Source organism: Saccopteryx leptura, chromosome 10 (assembly GCF_036850995.1).
Source record: "Saccopteryx leptura isolate mSacLep1 chromosome 10, mSacLep1_pri_phased_curated, whole genome shotgun sequence".
NCBI lineage: Eukaryota > Metazoa > Chordata > Mammalia > Chiroptera > Emballonuridae > Saccopteryx > Saccopteryx leptura.
Window position 1 is genome coordinate 42,041,279 of NC_089512.1, and position 21,024 is coordinate 42,062,302.

General features: G+C 47.4%; 1 protein-coding gene across 3 annotated transcripts in view; it reads right to left on the reverse strand.

Moving 5' to 3' along the window:
* The window catches only part of CLSTN2 (calsyntenin 2), a 670,874-nt gene that overhangs the window by 95,174 nt on the left and 554,676 nt on the right, over positions 1–21,024 (reverse strand). For all 3 annotated transcript variants that reach the window (XM_066350512.1, XM_066350511.1, XM_066350513.1), the window contains exons 7-8: positions 8,285–8,533; positions 314–435 (exon numbers count right to left, since the gene is read on the reverse strand). In XM_066350512.1, the coding sequence (XP_066206609.1) occupies positions 314–435; positions 8,285–8,533 (371 nt within the window). The remainder of the gene's footprint in view (positions 1–313; positions 436–8,284; positions 8,534–21,024) is intronic.

A 21,024-nucleotide genomic window follows, 5' to 3' on the forward strand; every position in this document is an offset into this window, starting at 1 on the left:
TCGAGAGAAGGAGAACTAGCTTCCAATGAGTCCAGCAGAGAGCAAACAGACCCGATGCTTGTTAGCAGGCCCATAGACCCTGTGGGGTCCCAGCTGGGAGTGTGGCCCTCCCCTCCTCTGACTGGTCTTTAAGGTGACAGTTTCCATTCTGACTTGAAGATGCTGTGTGTCTTCCTGAGATAATTCTTCCAGAAATCAGCACATTACCAGACACCTGAGGCCCCTACCCACTTCCCACTGCCATCACCATGGAGCACCCCACCCACCCCTGCAGAGGGACAAGAGGGTGTGACATGCCAGCCGAGTGCCATACCTGGTCCAGCTTCCAGTGGAACTCCGCCGGGCGGAACGTGTCGGCCTGGTCGAAGTCCTTCCGCAAGAGGAAGACCAGGCGGCAGTTGTGCACGTACAGGGCGTAGTGATGCCGGTTCATTTCTGAAAACAGAGAGAGGATTTCAGGGCTGAGAGAATCGCGTCTGTGTCGGTCTCCGCCAGAGGAGTCTTCCCGCTACGTCACTTAGAACATCTCCAGTTTCTCATTTATAATTGGTTTTGATGAATAATCTAGAACATACATGGTGGAGCTCACTGAAATGCAAGAGGAAGATTCAAGAAAGCCCGCAGCAAAACTTCTGCTAAGATACCATTTGGGCTTTAAATTACCAACCTAGCCTATGCTCAAATACTGTAGCAAACCCCGGGTAAAATTTACTTAGGTTAAGTTCAAACACTTCCGGGAGAGTTAAGGGAGCTCTCTGGCAATCACATCGTTCACTCTGGGATCCTTTAACATTGCGGGGTTTTCCTCGAGTTCCGGGCTTTCGCGTCATCGGGCTTGACAAGGGCGACCACAGAGCGCAATTCCTCTCTCTGCGCAGTGAAGGGGAGCTGCCTTACCTGTAGGAGCTGGCAGGAAGGGACAGGTGGAGTTCCCAACAGTACACATAGTTCTTTGGCTTTCTAAGCCTCTCTCCTCCATACATAGACAATGGATGGGACTGTTCCCTTCTTTGGCACAAAACGTTTTCTTACTGCTTAGGAAATTTCATGTCATGGATCCCAGCCACGGCATCTAGTAGCCACCAGATAACACCCATTAGGTGGGGAGGAGGGGCCTCTGACTAATACTCAGAGAACTCACATTTACAATATCGTAGGCCACACAGAAGCCTTCCACAAGGCACATGCTCCACAAGTGATGGGTGAATAGCAGGTGACCAGGTGTAGTGGGAACAGCACGGGTCCTAGATTCAGACAGACTGGGTGGAGCTACATCTCTGGGTGATGAAGAGAGGGTTATTTAGCATCACAGAGCCCGAGTTTCCTAACTGTATCAGGACAGGGATACTGGGTTAAACTAATCTATGGGAATAGGATCCTATCCTATCATGAGAAGAGGATATTGTGGTTGATTCTTGCATATCCTACACAAATCTTGCCCATGTGGCTTAAGTGGGAAGAATCAACACCAACCCCACTCCTAGAAATGAGCTCTGATTGGTCCTGGCCAAACAGGCTCAATGTAAATCCCCCTGCCACAGTGATTGGTTCAGGGCCCGGGCCCAAGTCCAACAGTGCAGGCCGTTCTCCTGGCCCCAGGGCTTCTCTTAGGAATTGGCAATGTCTCAAAGCAGGCCAGTGATTCAGGAGCTTAAGAGGTTCTGGGCATGGACAAGAGTGTGGTGGTTACCAGGGGTGGGGGGAGGGAGGACATGGGAGGGAGGGTGGGAGAGAGTTAGGGGAGGGGGAGGGGCACAGAGAACTAGATAGAGGGTGGCGGAGGACAATCTGACTTTGGGTGAGGGGTATGCAACATAATTTAATGACAAAATAACCTAGACATGTTTTCTTTGAATATATGTACCCTGATTTATTAATGTCATCCCATTACCATTAATAAAAATTTATTTAAAAAAAAAAAAAAAAAAAAAAAAGAGGCTCTGGGAATGAACCACCTAAATACATCTCTTGGGGAGCAGAAAGCTAAGAGGAGAGACACTTCCTTTCTCTCTAGAAGTTGTAGTATATATAACTTGGAGGCTTGAAACCATTGTATCCATATTTGCTAATAAGAAATTGATATACTTATGGTGGCAGAGCTAAGCAATTGCAGGGAAAGGGAGCTATGCTTTGATCACACTTTGCCTGAAGCTATCTTATCTGTGGACATTTTTAATTACAAGACATGTTCCTGTATTATTATTATTATTATTTTATTAGCTCATATCAGTCTGATCTGTATTTCCCATTCCTTAAAGCGGAAAGCATCTTAATGGACACAATGAGAAAGTGTGTGTGAAGCATCTGCCCAGAACAGATGCTCAATGACTGTTAGTCATTATAAGGACTATTACACTGCTGCTGTGACCACGCAGCATAAAAAAGGAGGGTCGGATGCTATTTTCATAAAAGCGTATCCATTCTTCAGAATGCAACCAAAGAACAGAAGGAAGGTAAAAATGGTCGGTTGCCAAATGTGGCAAGGTAAGTTGGGGCCAGTGTCTGAGTGAGCACTAGGCTTTCGGGTTGGCAAAACACCCAGGCCTGATGATGGGAATTTTACTAACTATGTTTAGTCCCTCTCACAATTGCATAACCGATCTCCCATAGTTTCTGTTGATAAATATTAGAAAAATATAGGAACAATTTTCCCCTTTAGTTTTATTTGGAGTTAGGAGAGGTTGTGTGTAAGGAGGTGGAACAAGGAGAATGAAAAAGGTCTAGGGCACCTTCTGGTCTAGGAGACGTGTCTCTCCTTCTCCCTCCATTTGTCTGCGTTCCTGGAGTCACCACCCACAGCAGGATACCTGATGTGCTCAATGGGCTGGAGGCATGCTATACTCAGGAATCAGCTTCACTTCCTCTCCTGTCCTTCAGTGATCTTTGTTCCTGCCCTCTCTCCTCTTTGCCTACATCTCTGGCAGATCCTAAAACTTTCTGGACACTTTCAGATATTAAAGTAGTCTTGAAAGGTTCTCTCCAAATCAAACATCAGTCGCTCTTCTAATGAAAAGCACTTCCTCTTTCCTCTGCTCAGTCCTGACCTGTGGCTTCGTCTCTAGCAGCAAGGGAAGAATGGGGTAAGGTCTGTGCTTTCATTCTTCATGTTCACTGCCTCATCCCCCAGCCTCCCCCCGGCCCAGTCACTGTCAGAGGCCGGGAAGGTGGATGAAAAAGAATAACGTGGAAAGCCTATTTAAAGGGTCAGAGGAATTTGTCATTTTTCTCATGGATGTCAAATGTCCTTTATCATGACAGGTGTCTATATATGGGCTCCTTCACGGGCGCACTGGTTTTTGGAGGGGCCCTGCGGAGATCATCACATGACACCCATGGCCAATAAAGTAGGCCTGGGCCCTGGTACAATATTTTTTTCTAGCTCTTTTTTCCCCTCCTCATCCGACCTTCACCTCCCACACTCTCAATAAGAACGGACCTAGGAATTAATCTGATAAGTGACATGGTCCCTTTCTTGATGGCTAGGAAAGCGATACCAGTTCCAAACCCGTCTTTGTTGCACCTCACTTTTCTGTTCCTGGTGTGAGTGATGCTCTTTCCCGCTGACTTGCATGATTCTTCTTGGCTCCTGCCCTCCCTCAGGCACTTCCCCCGCCCCCCACATCTGCTTCCCCTGCTGGCATCCTGTGTTCCTGGCATCTAGCCCTCATGGTTCTAGCCATGCCCGTTTCTGGATACCTATAGGGTCTACAGGAAAGAGAACAAAAACACCTGTCCGTGCCAAATCGCAGCAGGGCACCTGCTCCTCTTCTACCCCTCTCCGCACCTACCACTGAGCACCCTCATCAGCCTCTTGCTTTCAGACCCCCTGGGCAGGAGGCTCCAGCCCTCGTACACCTTAAACTCCTGGGAAGTGAGTCAAACTTCCCCAGAGCGCCTGGTCCCTGCTCCAATACTAGCCTAGGGCCGATGGAAGAGTGTCTGCAGCTCAGCCCACAGGCCACAGGAAGTGAGGTCGCCCTGTCCTCTCCACAGCAGACAACCTGGATCCCTTGGAGTGGCTTTCTGGGCTTCCCTCAAAGTATGGGAACACCCCTTCTCCTTCTCAGCAGGCAGGGGCCACCTTAGCACTCTATACCAGGCTGGCAGCTGCCTCTGTCATCTGATTGCTGGGGCAGGTGGGCCACTTTCTCTTGGAAAGCCCTGAAGGGAAGTGGCACTGCAGGTGGCCATTTATCATCGATTGCTCTCAGCTGAAACTCAGAGATGGCAAGGGGGCTGCATGCCAGGAAGAGGGGATCGAGCAGAGGTGTGTGTGTGCAGGGAGGGTGTTACCGAGAGAGGGCAAGAAAGAGCCTTGCTCACACAAGGAGGGAAAAATTCATGCGAACAAAGGCGAGTTTGAAAGGAGCACAACTGCCCCACAGAATATCCTCATCCTGGAGACGCTGCTAGTGTTCACCTAATACTGGTTTCTTTGCTCCTAGACACACAGCTAAACTGAATCCACAGCTTCCCCTGTAACCCCAGGTGGGGCCATGTGACCAAGTTCTGGCCGATGGACTGTGAGTTGAAGTAGGACACGCCACTTTCTGGTCTAGCGGAAGAAAGACTTTTGTGCTCTATTCTAACTTTATGTTCTGTGGTTGAAACTGCAGCACCAAACAATGGGAATCTGGGTCCCCAAAGATCTAGGTGATAGGGGGCTTCCTCATTCCTGAGCCCCACTTAGGATGGCTGGTCACTGACGTGAGGGAAACGGAGATGGACGTGTTAGCCACCAAGATGTTCTTTGTTGTTGGTAGTCACAATGTTTTCTTTTTAACTTTTTGAAAACTACAACTAGCCCATGCTGACTAATAGATTCTTTTAGCCAAATCTTCATAAATTACTTCAGCATTAGTAAGTTTTACTTAGTGGACAACAGAGAAACTAGTGCAATCCTCATGAAGGAATATTTGGCAATTTACATCAATAGCTCTCCTAACATTTATGTTCTTTGATTCAGTAACCCAACTTCTCATCAGGAAATATCAGAAATATCCATAAAGGTATATCCAAAAATATTAATTGTACTGTTGACTTATTTGCATTTAAGGGAAGGCAATCTAAATGTCTAACAATAGGGAGATAGTCAAATGAAGTATAATAAAGCCATGTGACAGAGTTTTATACTACCGTGTAGTCATGTTTTTAAAGAATATTGTGTTACATAGAGAACCGATCAGGCTATAATGTTTTTAAAAAGTAACAGATAACAATAGTATCACAAGTATTATAAAATGGATTGAAAAGTACACGGCCATATACATAGAAATATAAGATTTGATTTGGGAATGAAATATACCAAAAGATATCATAAAATGTCTCCAAGTGTTAGAATTTTAGGCAATTTGTGGCTTTTTAAATACTTGTCTCTGTTTCTCATGTTTTCTGCTATAAAAAAAACCATGTATTGTTTTTTATTATTTGAAAAAATGTTTCTGATCTATAAAAGCCCCAATCAAGCTTAATTTATTTCATATCTTTTAAAATTTAGGGCAAGGAGGTAGTTAATCGATTTTTCTTTTTAAGTAAGAGAACAATCTTCCCTACTTTTTTGTGCCAATCCTGAACTACTTTGTAAGGTGCTGTTTTATACTAAGCCCCAAGCTGAGCAGCTCCTGAGCTTGCTGGTTTGAGGGTGCCAAAATGTCTGGTGAGTGAACTCCTCTGATGATAGTGTGGCATCACTGTCCAAAGTAGAGTTCTCAGCCCTGGTATCCAAAACTTTCCCCTGAAACTCTGATTTACTGAGCTGGGGTTGGGCCCTGGCCAGCTGGCTCAGTGCATAGAGCATTGGCCAGGCATATCGATGTCCTGGGTTTGATTCCTGTTCAAAGTACACAAGAGAAGTGACCATCTGTTTATCTCCTCCTCCCTCTCCTCCTTCTCTCCCTCTTCCCTTCTCACAGCCAGTGGCTCAGTGGTTCCAGTGTTGACCCTGGACATTAAGGACAGCTCAGTTGGTCTGAGCATCATCCACAGGCACTAAAAATAGCTCAGTTGATTCAAGCATTGGGCCCAGATATGGGTTGACAGGTGGATCCCAGTTTGGGAACCTGTCTCTCTATCCCCCCTCCTCTTACTTAAAATAATAAATAAGTAAGTAAGTAAATAAATAAATAAATGCCAGGTTATCCTAGTGTGTAGCAGGGATGAAATCCACTTGGTCCAATAGCATGGGCCTGGAATGCACAGCCAGAGGACCAGGGTTCAAGCCTATTCTTTGTAATCAGCTGTTATCCTTGGCTAGTCACTCAAACTTTTCATATTCTCATTTCCTTCTCTGTAAGCAGAAATATTAACATTTGTCTGACCTGCCTCCCAAGGGATTTGCTTCATTTCAAATTTAAACTAGCAGGGCACTACTAATTTAAACTAGCAGGGCCCCTTCCTTGAAAATAAAGTTTTGGAAGTCTTACTGTGTATAATATAACAAAGGTGGAGCTGCTCTGCTGGAAGTGAGGCTGCACCCTCACCCTTGCCTCACGTATGGCAGCCCCAAGTTACTCCTGGGAGGCTGGGGTTCTGAGCAACGCGATTAAAAACCACCAATCCCAGGCCCAGCTTTTGTGCTCTTTGTGTCTGTACATCTACTTTATACTCCTAAGCCCCTGTCTCATTGATGCTGGCTCCTGGATCACAGTGGGAGCACCCCATCAGGCACAGTGGGAGCACCTCATCAGGCACTGGGAGGATCAAGCCACAGGGCAATTCCTCGGACTGTGGGCTGAACTCTGAACCTGGTCCCAAACCTCAGTGCCAGCTCATGCAAGTCTGTGGGGACCTTCCTGCAGGAAGGTCCTAGGAAAAACTGTCCCTGGCATGGCTCTGACATAAACACACCATATGACCAGGGAAAGCTGGGTGTCTCTCTCTGGCTCAGTCTCTATATCCAGAAAATGCATAAACATTTACGGTAAAGACTGACTGAAAGAGGGAATGTGGGGTTCTTGTAGCAGCACAATGTAGTTCTAAACCAGAGGTGCTAATGATCATGATAATAACAATATCAGGTGAATGAATGGGGACACTGATCTCATATCTGGTGCTGTTAAATCTTTTCATACCTTACTTCATGTTTATTTTCCCCATTTTACATATGGGGAAACTGAGGCTCAGAGAGATCAGCCACTCCTCAAAGGTCACGCCTTACGTAGTAGGAAAGCTGAGATGCTGTCCCGCAGCAGAGACCACATTGTCAGCCACTCTTCTATGCTGTTTTCTCGTTGCTGCAGTTATTTATTTTGGGTAATTTAACAAAATCCCAGTTGCATTTGAAATGGGAAATTGTGAAATTACAGTTTAAGATGGAGTTGTAAAATTTGCATAAGATATCAGAGTATGTTTGTGTGTGTGTGTGTGTGTGTGTGTGTGTGTGTGTTTGCATGTGGGATGCAGTGACAAGAGCACAGGATTGGAATTAGCTCTAAGCTTACCTTCTAATTCTGATACTCACTGGCTGTATAACTTGGGACAAGTCACTTAACCTGTCAGGGATGCTTCCTTATCTTTAAAATGGGAAACACAACAATGCTTTCATAAAATTGTTTGTAGAGATGTGAGGCACTGGTTAGAAGAATAACAGTGAACACAGAGGCACTTTCTATAGGTCAGGTACTGTTCTAAAGCACCACACATACATAAAATCACTTACCACTCACAAAAATCCTACACGGTAGATAGTACTTAATGCCCATTTTATAGACAGGGAAAGTGAGGCACAAAAGGGTTAAACAACTTGCCCAAGGTCACACAGCCAATAAGTGGTGGAGAGCTTTTAACCATCAAGCTGTGAACTGCCTTGCACAGCAGCATGCAGGAAAATGTAGCGTATGGTGCTATCATTATTACATGTGGCACTGACATTCAAACTACTAATTTAAACTAGCAGGGCCCCTTCCTTGAAAATAAAGTTTTGGAAGTCTTACTGTGTATAATATCATGAAGGTGGAGCTGCTCTGCTTGAAGTGAGGCTGCACCCCCACCCTGGTCTCACGTATGGCAGCCCCACGTTACTCCTGGGAGGCTGGGGTTCTGAGCAACGCGATTTAAAACCACCAATCCCAGGCCCAGCTTTCACGCTCTTTGTGTCTGTACATCTACTTTCCCCTTTTCCTGTCTTGCTCCACCCCAAGGACAGGAGTCAGCAGCCAGAAAAACAGAGGACGTATTCTTTTCCGGGCCCCTCTCATGCTTTCCCCCGCATCTTTGGTGGCCGTGTCTCTGCCTCACCTGCGGGGATGTCACAGGCAGCCACCGGAAGGGCTGGGTGGAGACTCACCGGTTTTATCTGAGTTGCAGAGGATGGTTTCCTTCTCGGCTCTCACGCTGGGGCTGGGGCCGTGTTTCATCCACATGGTGATGGTGAACTGGTCCGTCAAGTTCTTGGGCACAATCCCGTCAGGGATCTTGGCACCCTGCCTGCCGTCAAACTTGAAGATCATCTCACTGCTGTCCACTAGCAGTCCTGAAGTCCAGTTTGTGGCCGCAGTGGGGGACGGCAAGAGGTCGATGATGCCAGAGGAGGCTCCTGCAGAGGACAGGGAGCAGAAGGAACAAAGGGTCAGTCCTCACGGGTGGGTGGCCTCGCCTTCTGTTTCCTGCTTCCAGGTCAGTATAAACCACAGCTGACCTTTGCACAACACTGATTTCAACTGTACGGGTCCACTTCTATGTGGATTTTTTCCCCCAATAAGTACTATAAATGTATTTTCTCTTCTTTATGATTTTTTATGCTATTTTTGATTTGTTAATTTATTGCTATTCTGTCAGTATTGAACGTTTTTAATGATTGCATATTTATAGTACAATTTATTTTTTCTTATAATTTTCCTAATAACCTTTTCTTTTCGCTAGCTTGCTTTATTGTAAGAACACAGTATGAATATATATAACACACAAAGTGTGTGTTAATCAACTGTTCATGTTATCAGTAAGGTGTCCTGTCAATAGCAGGCTATCAGTAGTTAAGTTTTGGGTGATTCACAAGTTACATGTGAACCTTTGACTGTGCTGGGATGTCAGCACCTCTAATTCCCTCATTGTCTAAGCGTCAGCTGTAATCAGTGTAAATATTCAAAGGTTTGTGCCCAGACCTGAGCTAGGTGACCTGGAAAAAGAAAGGCCAAATACCATTCCTGCTCCTGAAATGCTTATGGTCTGCTCGGGGAGGCATCAGTAACTTACATGAAAAAGTATTGCACGTGGCAAGATAGCGTGTAATTAACTATTACACAAGGAAAAAGTGCTGGAGGCATTTAGGAAAATGGGATTCCCCTGGGGGCGTTCATAAGCAGGCAAGGTTCCTGGAGAAGGCCAGGGTTTGATTGGGATCAGTGGATTCATTTATGTACTTATCTATCCATTAACCTGTCAGCCATTTATTGAGCACCCACAAGATGCCAAGACCCCTGGCAGGTGCGGGTGATGTAATGGGGAATCAGCACAGTCCCTGACCCAGAGGAGCTCAGGACCAACAGATTGACAGACAATTGCAACACAGTGTGATCAGAGCTGTGATGGGGGAAAGTTCTAGGCCCTGGTCCCTTGAAAAGTGCAAGCCACTTTGTACTTACCAATTAAAAAAAGTTTTTTTTAAACAAACATTTGTTTAGGCCAAATGGGACAGTGGTTGAGTTCTGAAGTTACCATAACTTAAATTTGATGCCTGGAAGTATGACTTGTAGCCTTGTTACTGTGCACAAGTCACTTAACCTTTCTGATGTTCTACCTCCTTTTATACTATCTCCCTTCCCAGGGTGTGGTGAGGACTGAACAAGAAGTTGCATTAGAGCTTGCAGCAGCGTGCTCACCACAAGGTGAATGCTCACTCTGTGTTAACTATAACTTATCATTATAATAATTATTTATATTATTATGATTATTTCTGCTACTGCTATGATTCCAGACAAATGCATAGAGACTTAACCTGAAACTGTGGGAGTGTCATGGGCAGACTTGTGTCTTAGGAGAATCATACCTACAGCTTTCTGGAGGGCGGAGCTGAGATGAGTGGGAGGGGCTGGCCCTGCAGAGAAGACTGGACACCCCAGTTGGGATCATTTTGGGCTTCTACTGACTTCCCATTGAAACTCAAATGCTGCCACATCCTTACATTCCACACAGGAGCAAGGCTCAGCTACTCAGGGAAGGAAGGGGGCCAAGGGCTTCCTGATACTCTTGGGAAATGAGAGCCAGGGAGTCCAAGGTGTGTGCTGGGGGCCACAGGTATAGGGGCTCTCTCCTGGCTCTGGCCTGACCAGTCAGTTGTAGATGCCGATGGTTTTAATGGACAGTGGTTGGGCGCACTATCTGTCACTTGTTAGGGATTCCTGGAGTTCTGAATTCTGTGTATCAGAGCCTCATCTCACCTAGGGATTGGGTTCCAAAGTCAGCCACCACAAACATCTCCCACAATTAAAATGACTCGTGAAAATCCCTTAGGAAATTGCCATATTGGAAACCAATATAACTTCTTTGAAAATGTTCAACCCAACCAGTTTAGCCTCCAGCCTCAGTATAGATCATTGGGTCTGAGGTTGAACACCCATTGGCTTGCGATCGAAGGTTATGCTATGTGAAAAATGTGCTCTGTTTAGCAATGTGAGAGTCTCACCTTACGGGAAGCCTCTAGGAACTGAAGGATCAGAGAGGGTAGAAGAGTTCCCTCTCCCAATTCATAGTCACCTTGCAGTTATACAGCTCAAGGGCAAATGTAGGCAGCGTTGACTGCATTGTTTACATGGATATTTCCAAGAGTTTTTGGTTGATGCCATGTCTGACATACAGCTGACACTCCATTAATGTGTCTAATTGCCTTTCCTCCCATCTAGTGTCTCCATGAGACACTTCTGGCCAATCTACGCAATGCCTATATGAGCCTGCCCATCCAGCCTCTTGTCCATGCCCCTCGACAACATTTACTTGTTCTCATCCCATTCCCCTAGAGCCTCTTTTGGAATCTATTTTACTTATCTGGTACGTTAACCCACACTAATGTTCTGCTGACTAACAAAGTCTTCAGGGTTGTCACCCGCCATAGCTCTGTGAATGCAAGGAACCTACCAAGATGGTAGCAAGTAAAGAGTACGGGCGGTTGCGGAGAGGGAGACACATGAGCTTTGGAACAAGTTCATTTTCTTAGAACCCCCCAGAATAATGCAACATAGCAATGTCGTCTTTGATCCTTAATTAAGTTGGTTCTGGCACCAAGATCTGTCCAGCATGAAGACAGCCTGGTGACTGGGGCAGAGTGTGTGTCGGTTCCTGACACTTCAGGAGGCCAGAGAGACGCAGCCTCAACACTCAGGGCCTCGGACTTTCAGCTCAAGCCAATGCAGCCAATGCTATCTAGCAGGCCCAGTGCAGAGGCGTGTGGGCCGGCCCCACAACTTAAGGTTCCTGTTTTTGGCTAAGGACCTTGCTCTTGTTAAGCAAAAGTCACAGTGCAATTAGCACCTTAGACTAGTGAAGGGGCTGCCTGTCATTTTCCCTAAAACAGGTTTGTATCGAGGGAGAGAGGTGTAATACATATAAGTACAGTGTGGAGTGATGGGGGAAGACGTAAAGAGATGAGGAGGCAAAATTGGTTGCATTTGCCAAAGGCAAGCCCTTGGTCAGTATTATTCTATACATTCTACATACATCCTATAAGTATCAAACTTTATTTTTTATAGTTACAGGTCTGTATTATTATTTTCTCAGGAACGTTTTCTGGGGCACTGAGTGCCAGAGCCGACTTAAATACTTCAATGCTTTTTCTTAGTTACTCAGCTATGAGGTGGAGACCATTATGAGTTCAGTCTGCAGATCAGAAACCAGAAGCTCAGCAAGCCCAAGACCACAAGCAGCTAGTGAGCGGCCCCTCACCGGGACTCTCCAGTTCTTTCCTCGCCCCTGAGACCTCCCCACTGCTTTACCTCAGTGAACCTGGAGGGGATCGTAACCTTCTGCACATTTTACAAACATGGAAACTGAGGCCCGCCTGACCTGTGGTGGCGCAGTGGATAAAGCGTCGACCTGGAAATGCTGAGGTCGCCGGTTTGAAACCCTGGGCTTGCCTGGTCAAGGCACATATAGGAGTTGATGCTTCCTGTTCCTCCCTCCTTCTCTCTCTCTGTCTCTCTCTCCCCTCTCTCTCTCCTTTCTAAAATGAATAAATAAATAAAAAAATTTAAAAAAACCAAATCACTCTGATTAAAAAAAAAGAAAGAAAGAAAGAAAGAAAGATGAAAGAAAGAAAGAAAGAAAGAAAGAAAGAAAGAAAGAAAGAAACTGAGGCCCAGGGAGGGGAACTGACCAAGATTACACAGCCACACAGCTAGTGAGAGGCGGGCCCAGCTCTCAGACACCTAGCTAATGTTCTTTCTCCCATACAGTATAGTGTCCTGCCAAGCACAGCCCAGGCCCCTAGGACCCGGCTCCCTGTACAGCTGTTGTTCACAGCTGTTGAAGATGGCCTGTGACCTGGCCAGGCCATTGGTGCAGAGCCTCCTGTCTTCCCTGGTGAAGGGAGCAGCAGGCCACCCTGCCTCACCTGCAGATGTTGCCTACCGGGAAACATCAAGCTGCATTTAACCAGATGGTACAGATTTTCGCCAACTCGACAGCTGGTATTTAATTTCTTGGTGCACTTGAACAGAGAGATTTGCTTTCTCCCAAAGTTCTGCTCTCCTCTCCCCAAGGGGTTCCATGAAGAACAGGGCGTAAACAGATGCATCACTTGCAAAGGTGGTGTGGCACAGTCTGCACATTAGGGTGGATTTAAGACGATCCTTGGGACTCCTCCACAAAGGTCTCTGGGACCCACCAGGCTGCTGAGAGGTCACCCTAGTCTGGGCACAGCAGCTGCAGCTTGAACATGATGGGGGGGGGGCTGAAAATCAGAGGTGAGGTCTATTTTAAGGTTCACGAGTCTTCTCAGGGTGAGGAAGTCTCTCTGAGCCAGTAAGTAGATACAGACAGGGCTGCATGAGGCAGATTTCAGGGTACACTGTGGTGGGAGAACCCGAATCAGCCTGGGGACAGAGGTCCCTGTCTTGACTTTTTAATTAAATGGTTTGCATTGTGCTCTGGGTGGCCTTGGTGAGGGCAGAGTGACCTTAGCACTTCAAGGTGGCAGTGGTGATTGACATGTCTCCTCATGGTCTGCCACAGCACGGGAAGGGATGGGGATGAGCAAGAGGGTCTGAGGGGGGCGGACCCACGGTAATCAAGGGCAGAGCCCTCATCTATAGAGTACTTTCACAGTTGGCAATATCACCTTTGTATTATTTCAATAGATGTTTGTTGTAATGTCTAAGTTATGCCAGGTACTGCAGTGAGAATGCAGCAATAAACTAGACAGGAATGGGCCCTGCTTTTAGAGACGCAGTAGAAAGTCTTTTATTTTTGATGGGTGGCGCAGTCCAGTGCTAGTGAGTCTCAGGGGAAGGAGGGAGGCTCTCTTGACAAACGCCCTATTAGGACCACATGGTGGTAGAGTGCATTCTATTCTCAACATGCTTCTCTGACCCACTGATATCGCTTGGCCATGTGACTTGTTCTGACAAATGAAATGTAAGTACAAGTGACATTTATCATATCAGGGCAGAAGCTTTGAGAACCAAGGTTAACCATGTGTCTTTCCCCTGGGCTATAAGATAAACAATATTCTAATAGAGGCTATTCCTTTAGGCTGATCCCAGTGGGAAGCCAACATAGAACAGAGCCACCCACAGTCAACCTAAGAAGAACATGTGGTAGGAATGGTAAATAACCTTTGTTATTTTAAGCCATGAAGACTTTGGGGTTCCCTATTAAGACAGATAACCTGCTGCCCTGAACCATCATCCACATAGTGATTGACATAAGCAGCTACAATTCCCATTTCTCCATCTGCATCGCTTCAGCATGGACATGGAGGACTATCTGATGTCGCTTCAGAAGCTCCACCCCTATTGTTCCTCCAATCAGACGACCATTCTACATCTGGAATCCTAGACAAGAGGGGTTCCTCTAAGACCTTGGAATCAGAAACTTGGATCTCTAAGTAAAGCAGGCTGGGCTTTGGATGAGGGATGGTCAGCCAGATTCCTGGGGCAGCACTGTAGACACCCAGTTGCTGACCGGCCTGGGCAAGACCACTACAGTATAGGCAAAAACCTTCTCTCCGGATAGGAGGGCAAGCTGAGTGGTAGCTGCATAAAATCCTCAAAAAAATATGCAAATCTAGAGAGGAGCTCCCAGTTCACTGTCATCACCCATGAAGTCAGTGTGCGCAGCTTTTTGCTGGTGTATAATTAATGATTTATTCTCATCCCAATGGTCATGTACCTTAAAGTAAGAGGTGCACGTCAGTTATCCTGGAATGGAAGCACTGGCTATGACTCGGGGAATAACACTGTTCCCTAGAAGCTCCAGCTCTTTAGGGGTGTGTTGGAGAAACTGACAATAGCTTCTTGTAGTTGGGCTATTTTGAGGGTATAAAAATCTCTAGGTCCCGGTCGGTTGGTTCAGTGGTAGAGCGTTGGCCAGGTGTGTGGAAGTCTCAGGTTCGATTCCTGATCAGGGCAGACAGGAGAAGCAACCATCTGCTTCTCCACCCCTCCCCCTTCTCTCTCTCTCTTTCTCTCTCTTCCTCTCCCACAGCCATGGCTCGAATGGTTCAAGCAAGTTGGTCTTGGGGAACTGAGGATGGCTCATGACCTCATCTTAGGTACTAAAATAGCTCAGATGCTGAAAAACAGAGCAGCAGCCCAAGATGGGCAGAGCATCGCCTGGTAGGGAGCTTGCCAAGTGGGTCCCCGTCTGGGCACATGAGGAAGTCTGTCTCTCTGCCTCACCACCTCTCACTTAATAGTAATAATAATAATAATAATAAATCTCTGTCAATGATTTTTGCTGAGGATGGCTCTGTTAAGCTGCAAGATGTACTAGAAAACCAGGGACACCCAGGTCAGATAGCTGAGTGGGATAGAGCTTCGTCCCAATACACTAAAGTTGTAGGTTCAATCCCCAGTCAGGGCACATACAAGGACCAAGTAAATAAGTGGAACAACTAATCAATGCTTCTCTCTCTCTCTCTCAAATCAATACATTAAAAAAAAAAAAAGAAAAGAAAACAAAGGACTTAACTTTTTCAACATGTCTATCTTCCCAGGAGACTGAATTCTTAAGTGCTCTTCTCACCTTCTACTGTTAACCTCAAGAGTTACAGCATTTCGACACTCAACAAACTATTCGTTGAATTAATAAACACATAAATGAAAGAATAAATCCTCTTCGAATACCTCCTGGTTCACAAGTGTATAATTCCGAGAACAACTTACTGTCTAGTGATCTGAACTGCTCTGACAGATCAATCACTTGATTTAATAGCATGCTCTCATTCTGTGGCCTTTCCTTCCATAAGACCTGTCCTCACGGCTCATGACTCCACATACAGAACAGCTGACCGGGGTGACGCCTGCGGGAGGTGCCAGCCCGCTGCCTGGAGTCCTGTGACCCGAAGAGGAACAGCTTGGCCTCTGGCTGTGAAGGCTTGTGTGTCACAAACTATTTTTCTATTTACTGTAATACATAGTGACTTAAGGTCATCGAAGCAGGCCTTGTCTTAGACTGTTGTTAATGTCAGATTTAATTTGGCCAATAGGTCTTCCCCAGTATTTCACCAAGCACTTCACGCCCATGGCAGTTCTGTGACACTTCACCTCTGGGACATTAGGTACTGAGAGGGTGGAGACCTGCAACTTCAATCTCTGAATGAAGAGATCGCTCAACTTTTCCAAGCAGTTTGCTCAACTTTTCCAAGGAGCTTCATGTAAAGCAAGGTGTAAGGCCAGTGGCCATGGCCATGCAGGTTCACACTGGATTCGGGCAGATGGTAGAGAAACTGTGGAGCTGACGGATGGCGGGCCATTCCGTTTATGAGTCTCACAATGGTGGATGAACAAGCAGGCAGGGAAACCTTCTCTCTCTCTCTCAGTACTCACGAGAAAAACAAGACAGGATAAAACCCCTTCTCTGGTAAACAATAGCAAGCAATGGCCCATCCCAATGGTGGCAGGCAATCTGCAATCTACAACCTGCCACCCTGAAGGCAAGCACCTGCAGCCTTACATAGACTATATACACCGAAGTGCTGCCCGTGCTCATGCACCAATCAAAGTACAAGCGAGCAAGCCTAACACACTTGTTTGCCCAACATTCCACCCCTTTAGGGTTGCTTGCTTCACAATCTACACGACAGGTATCTTCCACGATGGTCCCTGTGTGAGGAGTGAGGTACATTACATAAACAAACAGACTACAGCAATAGCACAAATTATACAATTACAATAATTACAAAGGTGCCCTTCACAATGTCTCCCTGAGCACTCTGCCCAAGGTGCTAACTAGAGGCCCATCTCTAACCCCCAAACCCATGGTAGGTGGGAGGGCCTGTGTAGTCCAGGGCTGTGTCCATGGAAACCATAAAGTGTCCTCAGTGCATCTCTGCAACTGGACAAGAGCAGCTTCCTGGTGCAGGAGCCCCTCCACCGGAGCTGCCCCCCCCTCCTATCAGGGTCTCTCATACTGTTCAAAAGCAGCATGTCCATCCAACAAGGGAACCGGTGCCCACCTCTGGCTGCAGTCCAAGAGTCCACTACACTGCTTAATGATCAATTTACAATAGACAGCCCAGCTGTCTGTGCAAATCACCAAGGTAAAGGTCCATTACAGGAGACTAGGCATACAGCTCTTTATTAACGGACCTCAGTGCCTTTTCATAAGCGCTCTGTCACCACAAACCCCTCAACAAGCTTACAAGGGTCTGGCTGAGTCAAACACATTCAAGGCGTGTGACACCTTGATAGTTCTCTTATCTGTTGCTGCTGCCACTGCAAAAATAACAAAACAAAACAAAAACAAAAACACCTATTATCTTCTAATGCCAACACCTTCTGCACTTTAGAAGGTGATAAATGGATTGTCAATTTCACATGGGGCCTCAGGCCTCCTCATCCATCCTTGTTAGGTGGGTCTCTCGGCCTTCTCCCTATTCAAACAGAAACAATGGGTCTTGGGGAGGATCCTCCTCTCCCACAACTATCTCCAACAAGTAATCCTGCAACCATGCCACCTGTGCACCAATAGTTTTATTGGTCACTACTGGGGCCTTTCGTCTCAGCAGCTGGAACCTCTGTTCTGCTTTAAGCTGCTGCCAAAGCTCCAAAAGAACTTCATTAGACTTGCCAACCAGTTTCTCCCTATCTGCCCCAGCCTCAATGGAATCTACCCACATCTGTGTTCAGGCAGCCTTTACAGGCTTGGTTCTACTGTTAGTTGGGGGGGGGGGGGGCAGCATGAGCAACAGCCTGCACAGCCTTACAATCCCATGCTGTCTCCAACTCTCCCAAATCTGTTACCATCTGCATAACTGCATTGATGAGCTGCCCCACATAGGGGCCCAAGATAGCCACTAGTGACCCCAAAAGGACTGACAGGGCACTGCAGAGAATAAGATCTCTCATCCCTGCCATAAACATTTCCTCTTCTGGCCCACGGGACCTCGGGTTGAAAGCAGTGTTCTTCATACCTAGTTCCCAAAGGGCCTGGACAGCTCACTATATACTGCCACCGACTCACTGCCCCCGGCAAGTCTCCGGCATTCTGCGAGACCCTATGGCAGCCATCACCCATTCTAATAGGGTACGGTTTGCTAGGGTGCCATGGCAGTTCTGACGGAGGAGTGCATGGTTCCAGAGAGCGTGATGCCATCCACCGCTATGTCCCACAACTGCAGCAACCAGGCTGCCAGGGGCTCGGTGGGTTTCTGCCTGAATTGTGCCCCCAACTCCATCAGCTCTGCCTGGGTGTAGGGCCAGACCACAGAGTGCTCCATTATCTGTGGAGAGGGCTGTGGCTGCTCCTGAGGGGCTCCTGTCTGCTTTGTTTTTACCTTCCCGGTGACCACAGGCTGGGCTCTGAGTCTGCAGACTGCAGCTTCAGCCTGAGCCTCCTCCTTCTCAGAAGAGTTGGAAATGTCTGCTCTGCTGGCTCAGAGCCACTCCACTGGCATGGATGCCCCTTCTTTGGTGACCCTTTTGACTCCAGTGGCTGTCGGTTTTTGGCCCATGGCCTGAGGCTAAGACTCGAGCTCCTAAACCCACAGTTGTGTTTTCACCAACTATCAGTGCCAGTGTTCTGCTTCCAGGGAAAACTGGAGCTCACGAACCTGTAACTCCTTCTGCAGAGATCACTCCAGTTCCAGGCACTGTTGATGTTCAGCCTGCATCTCACACTGCAGCTTTTGAGAGTGGCTGGCCTCCTTCTCCAGCACTTGCTCCAGTTCAAGCCATCGCTGGTTCTCAGCTTGTAGCCTGACCTGCCATTCTCAGACCTGCAGCGCTTTCTCCAGTGACCGTTCTAGCTCATGTCACTGCTGGGTCTGCAGCTCACCCAGGAGCTATTGACCTTGGGCAGCTTCTCGCACAGAACTCTTGGTTTCCTCTTGCAGGGTGGTAAGAAATAGCCAGCCACAGTCCCTAAAAGGAGAGCCATGGGGAACCATACACTGGAGAGCAACAACCCCTCCTCTACCCCACCCTTCCAGGGTGCTGGTGGCTCCATCCCAATCTGATCCAAACCCTGCTTGCTGCGCTAGAACTAAGGCTGGTGGCTGTGGCCATGCAGGTTCCCAATGGGTTTGGGCAGACAGTAAAGGAGCCAGAAAATGGTGAGCCATTCTGTTTATTAAAGTTGAGCAAGCAGGCAAGGAAAATGACTTCTCTCTCTTAGCACTCATGAGCAAAATAGGTCAGGTAGGGGGGAACCTCTTCTCTGGCAAACAATAGCAAAAAATGGCCCTTCTCAATGGCAGCAGGCAATCCGCAATCTACAATCTGCTGTCCTGAGGGGAAGCACCTGCAGCCTTACATAGACTATACACACATGGTGCTGCCCCGTGCTCATGCACCAATCAGGCAAAGTACAAGCAAGCAAGCCTAACACACTTGTAACACACTTGTTTGCCCAACACAAGGGCACTAGGGGGTCTTCTTAAGCTTTGTCCAGCCCCACAGGCCAACAGGGTCACAGGTTCAGGGCCTAACTGTTTCTATTTCAAGGCAGAGTGGAAGTGTGTCAGTGGACAGACCTCAGGCAGCAATATGTCTGACGCCCAGCACTTCAAGGGAACCAAAGAGCTCATTTCAAGTGCTGCTGCTCCTGTCAGGTACTTCCTGACAGCAGGCTTTGTGCCAGTTGCTGTCCAACTCCCCGTAGAACAGGATTCTATCATTGCTCCCTATGGAGCTGACATTGTAGAAAGAGGAAGCAGGTGATCAGGGACCAGGCATCCACAATGCCCCTGTGACGAGACAACCATGCCTGGGTCACTGCCCAACTACAGTATCACAGAAGAGGTACCTAAATTCAAAGACACCCAGGAAACACCCCAGGACTGCCACCCTATTGGGCACAGAGGGCAGGAGAATATTGACTAAAGGGAAAGGTTTAGCATGGTGAAGGGAAACAGAGCATCCTAGGAGGAAGAAAACATGAATAAAGGCTTAGCGATGAGAACAAGCCAGGCACGGGGATTAAGGAAGGTGTGTTGGCCAAGAAGTGGCAGAACATCAGGAGGAAGTGGGATGTGATGATGGATGGACAGGGTGGAGGCAGGTCTTCAGGGGGGCCGAGGGTCAGGCTGGAGTTAACTGGGCATGCACACCTGGATGTTCCACAGGTCACTATCATCATTGCCCCCTACCTCTGTTCTTGCTCTGCTTTCCTAGTTCTCATTGGAGACATCCTCATTCAGCTAGATGGCTGACCCTGGACTTATCTCAGATTCATTCTTTCTCACTCCTGACAGCTAATGAATTATTACATCTTGCCCATTTTGCCTCCTAATTCTGTTTAAATTCATCCCAACTGCCACTCCCCTGGTTCAGAACTCATTATCTCTTCCTTAGACCATGGCAATAACATCCTAATTGGTCTCCTGTTTCCATCCGAAGTTGATAAAGATTTGTAGAATAAAAAATGCATGAATGCTCAGCCTTCAAGTGTCCTGGCAGTTCTCTGGTTTAGAAACCCTGCAAGACATGTGACTATCATCCACTAGGAACACATAGACGCTTGTCTCCAGGATCTAAGGTTCCCACAGGAGTCAGAAATTACAGCCCAGACTCCATCTTAGCCACGATCTAGCCTGCATTTCCCACACAGCGGGTAGAAATCACGGGGCCCGAGGAGCTGCCTCCTTCGGAAGGAGACCTTAGCGCCAGACCCGCACCTGAGTCTCACGTCTTTGCTGCTGCCCTGTTTACTGAGCTCCGCCATGGTTGGAGTTTAAGATTCCGACTCGTCGTATGGAGGCAGGGTGGCTCTGTCCATCAGGGTAACTCGAACAGCGTTCCTATCAGTATGGAGGGTGGCACTACCAGGTAGGTCACCAGAAAGACACCCAGCTGTCTCTCAACAAAGGGTCTCGCCCAGCACCAGATAATCGTGCATGTACCTTGGGGGAAACTGCTTTCCTGACTGAATTAATCTGCCCTCCTGCAAAGTGAGCTGGCAGCCTGGAGGAATGAGCTGGGTTAATACCAGATGGAATTTTGTTCTGAAGCCTTTTCCCTCGGAAAACCCTTCTCACTCTCCGTATCTCCTCATCTCTCCAGCAACATTCAGAATCAAATCACAAGTGCGTGCCCTTGGGCCCATCCGATCTTTAACAAGCTGATTCCATCATCTCCCTGTAACCTGGAGCAGTTTCAGAAATGACTGCTGCCCATGGGTGGCCATTGGGGTTGAGTGGACTATAATTTAGGTGCATGGGGAGCGAAATGGTATATTCATTCAAAGTGAGATATCGTCTGAGACAGCTTCTCGGTATGCAGAGTGGGGGAGAGGACTGGAGGCAGTTTTCTGAATACAGCGGGCCCTTTATATCCATTTTTGCAAGAGATGCTTGGATATTAACAGTGTGGCAATTCCCTTGCTCAGCTGCATCGTTCTGGAGAAGTCTGGGTTCCCACAGGCCTTCTTTGCCGGCCT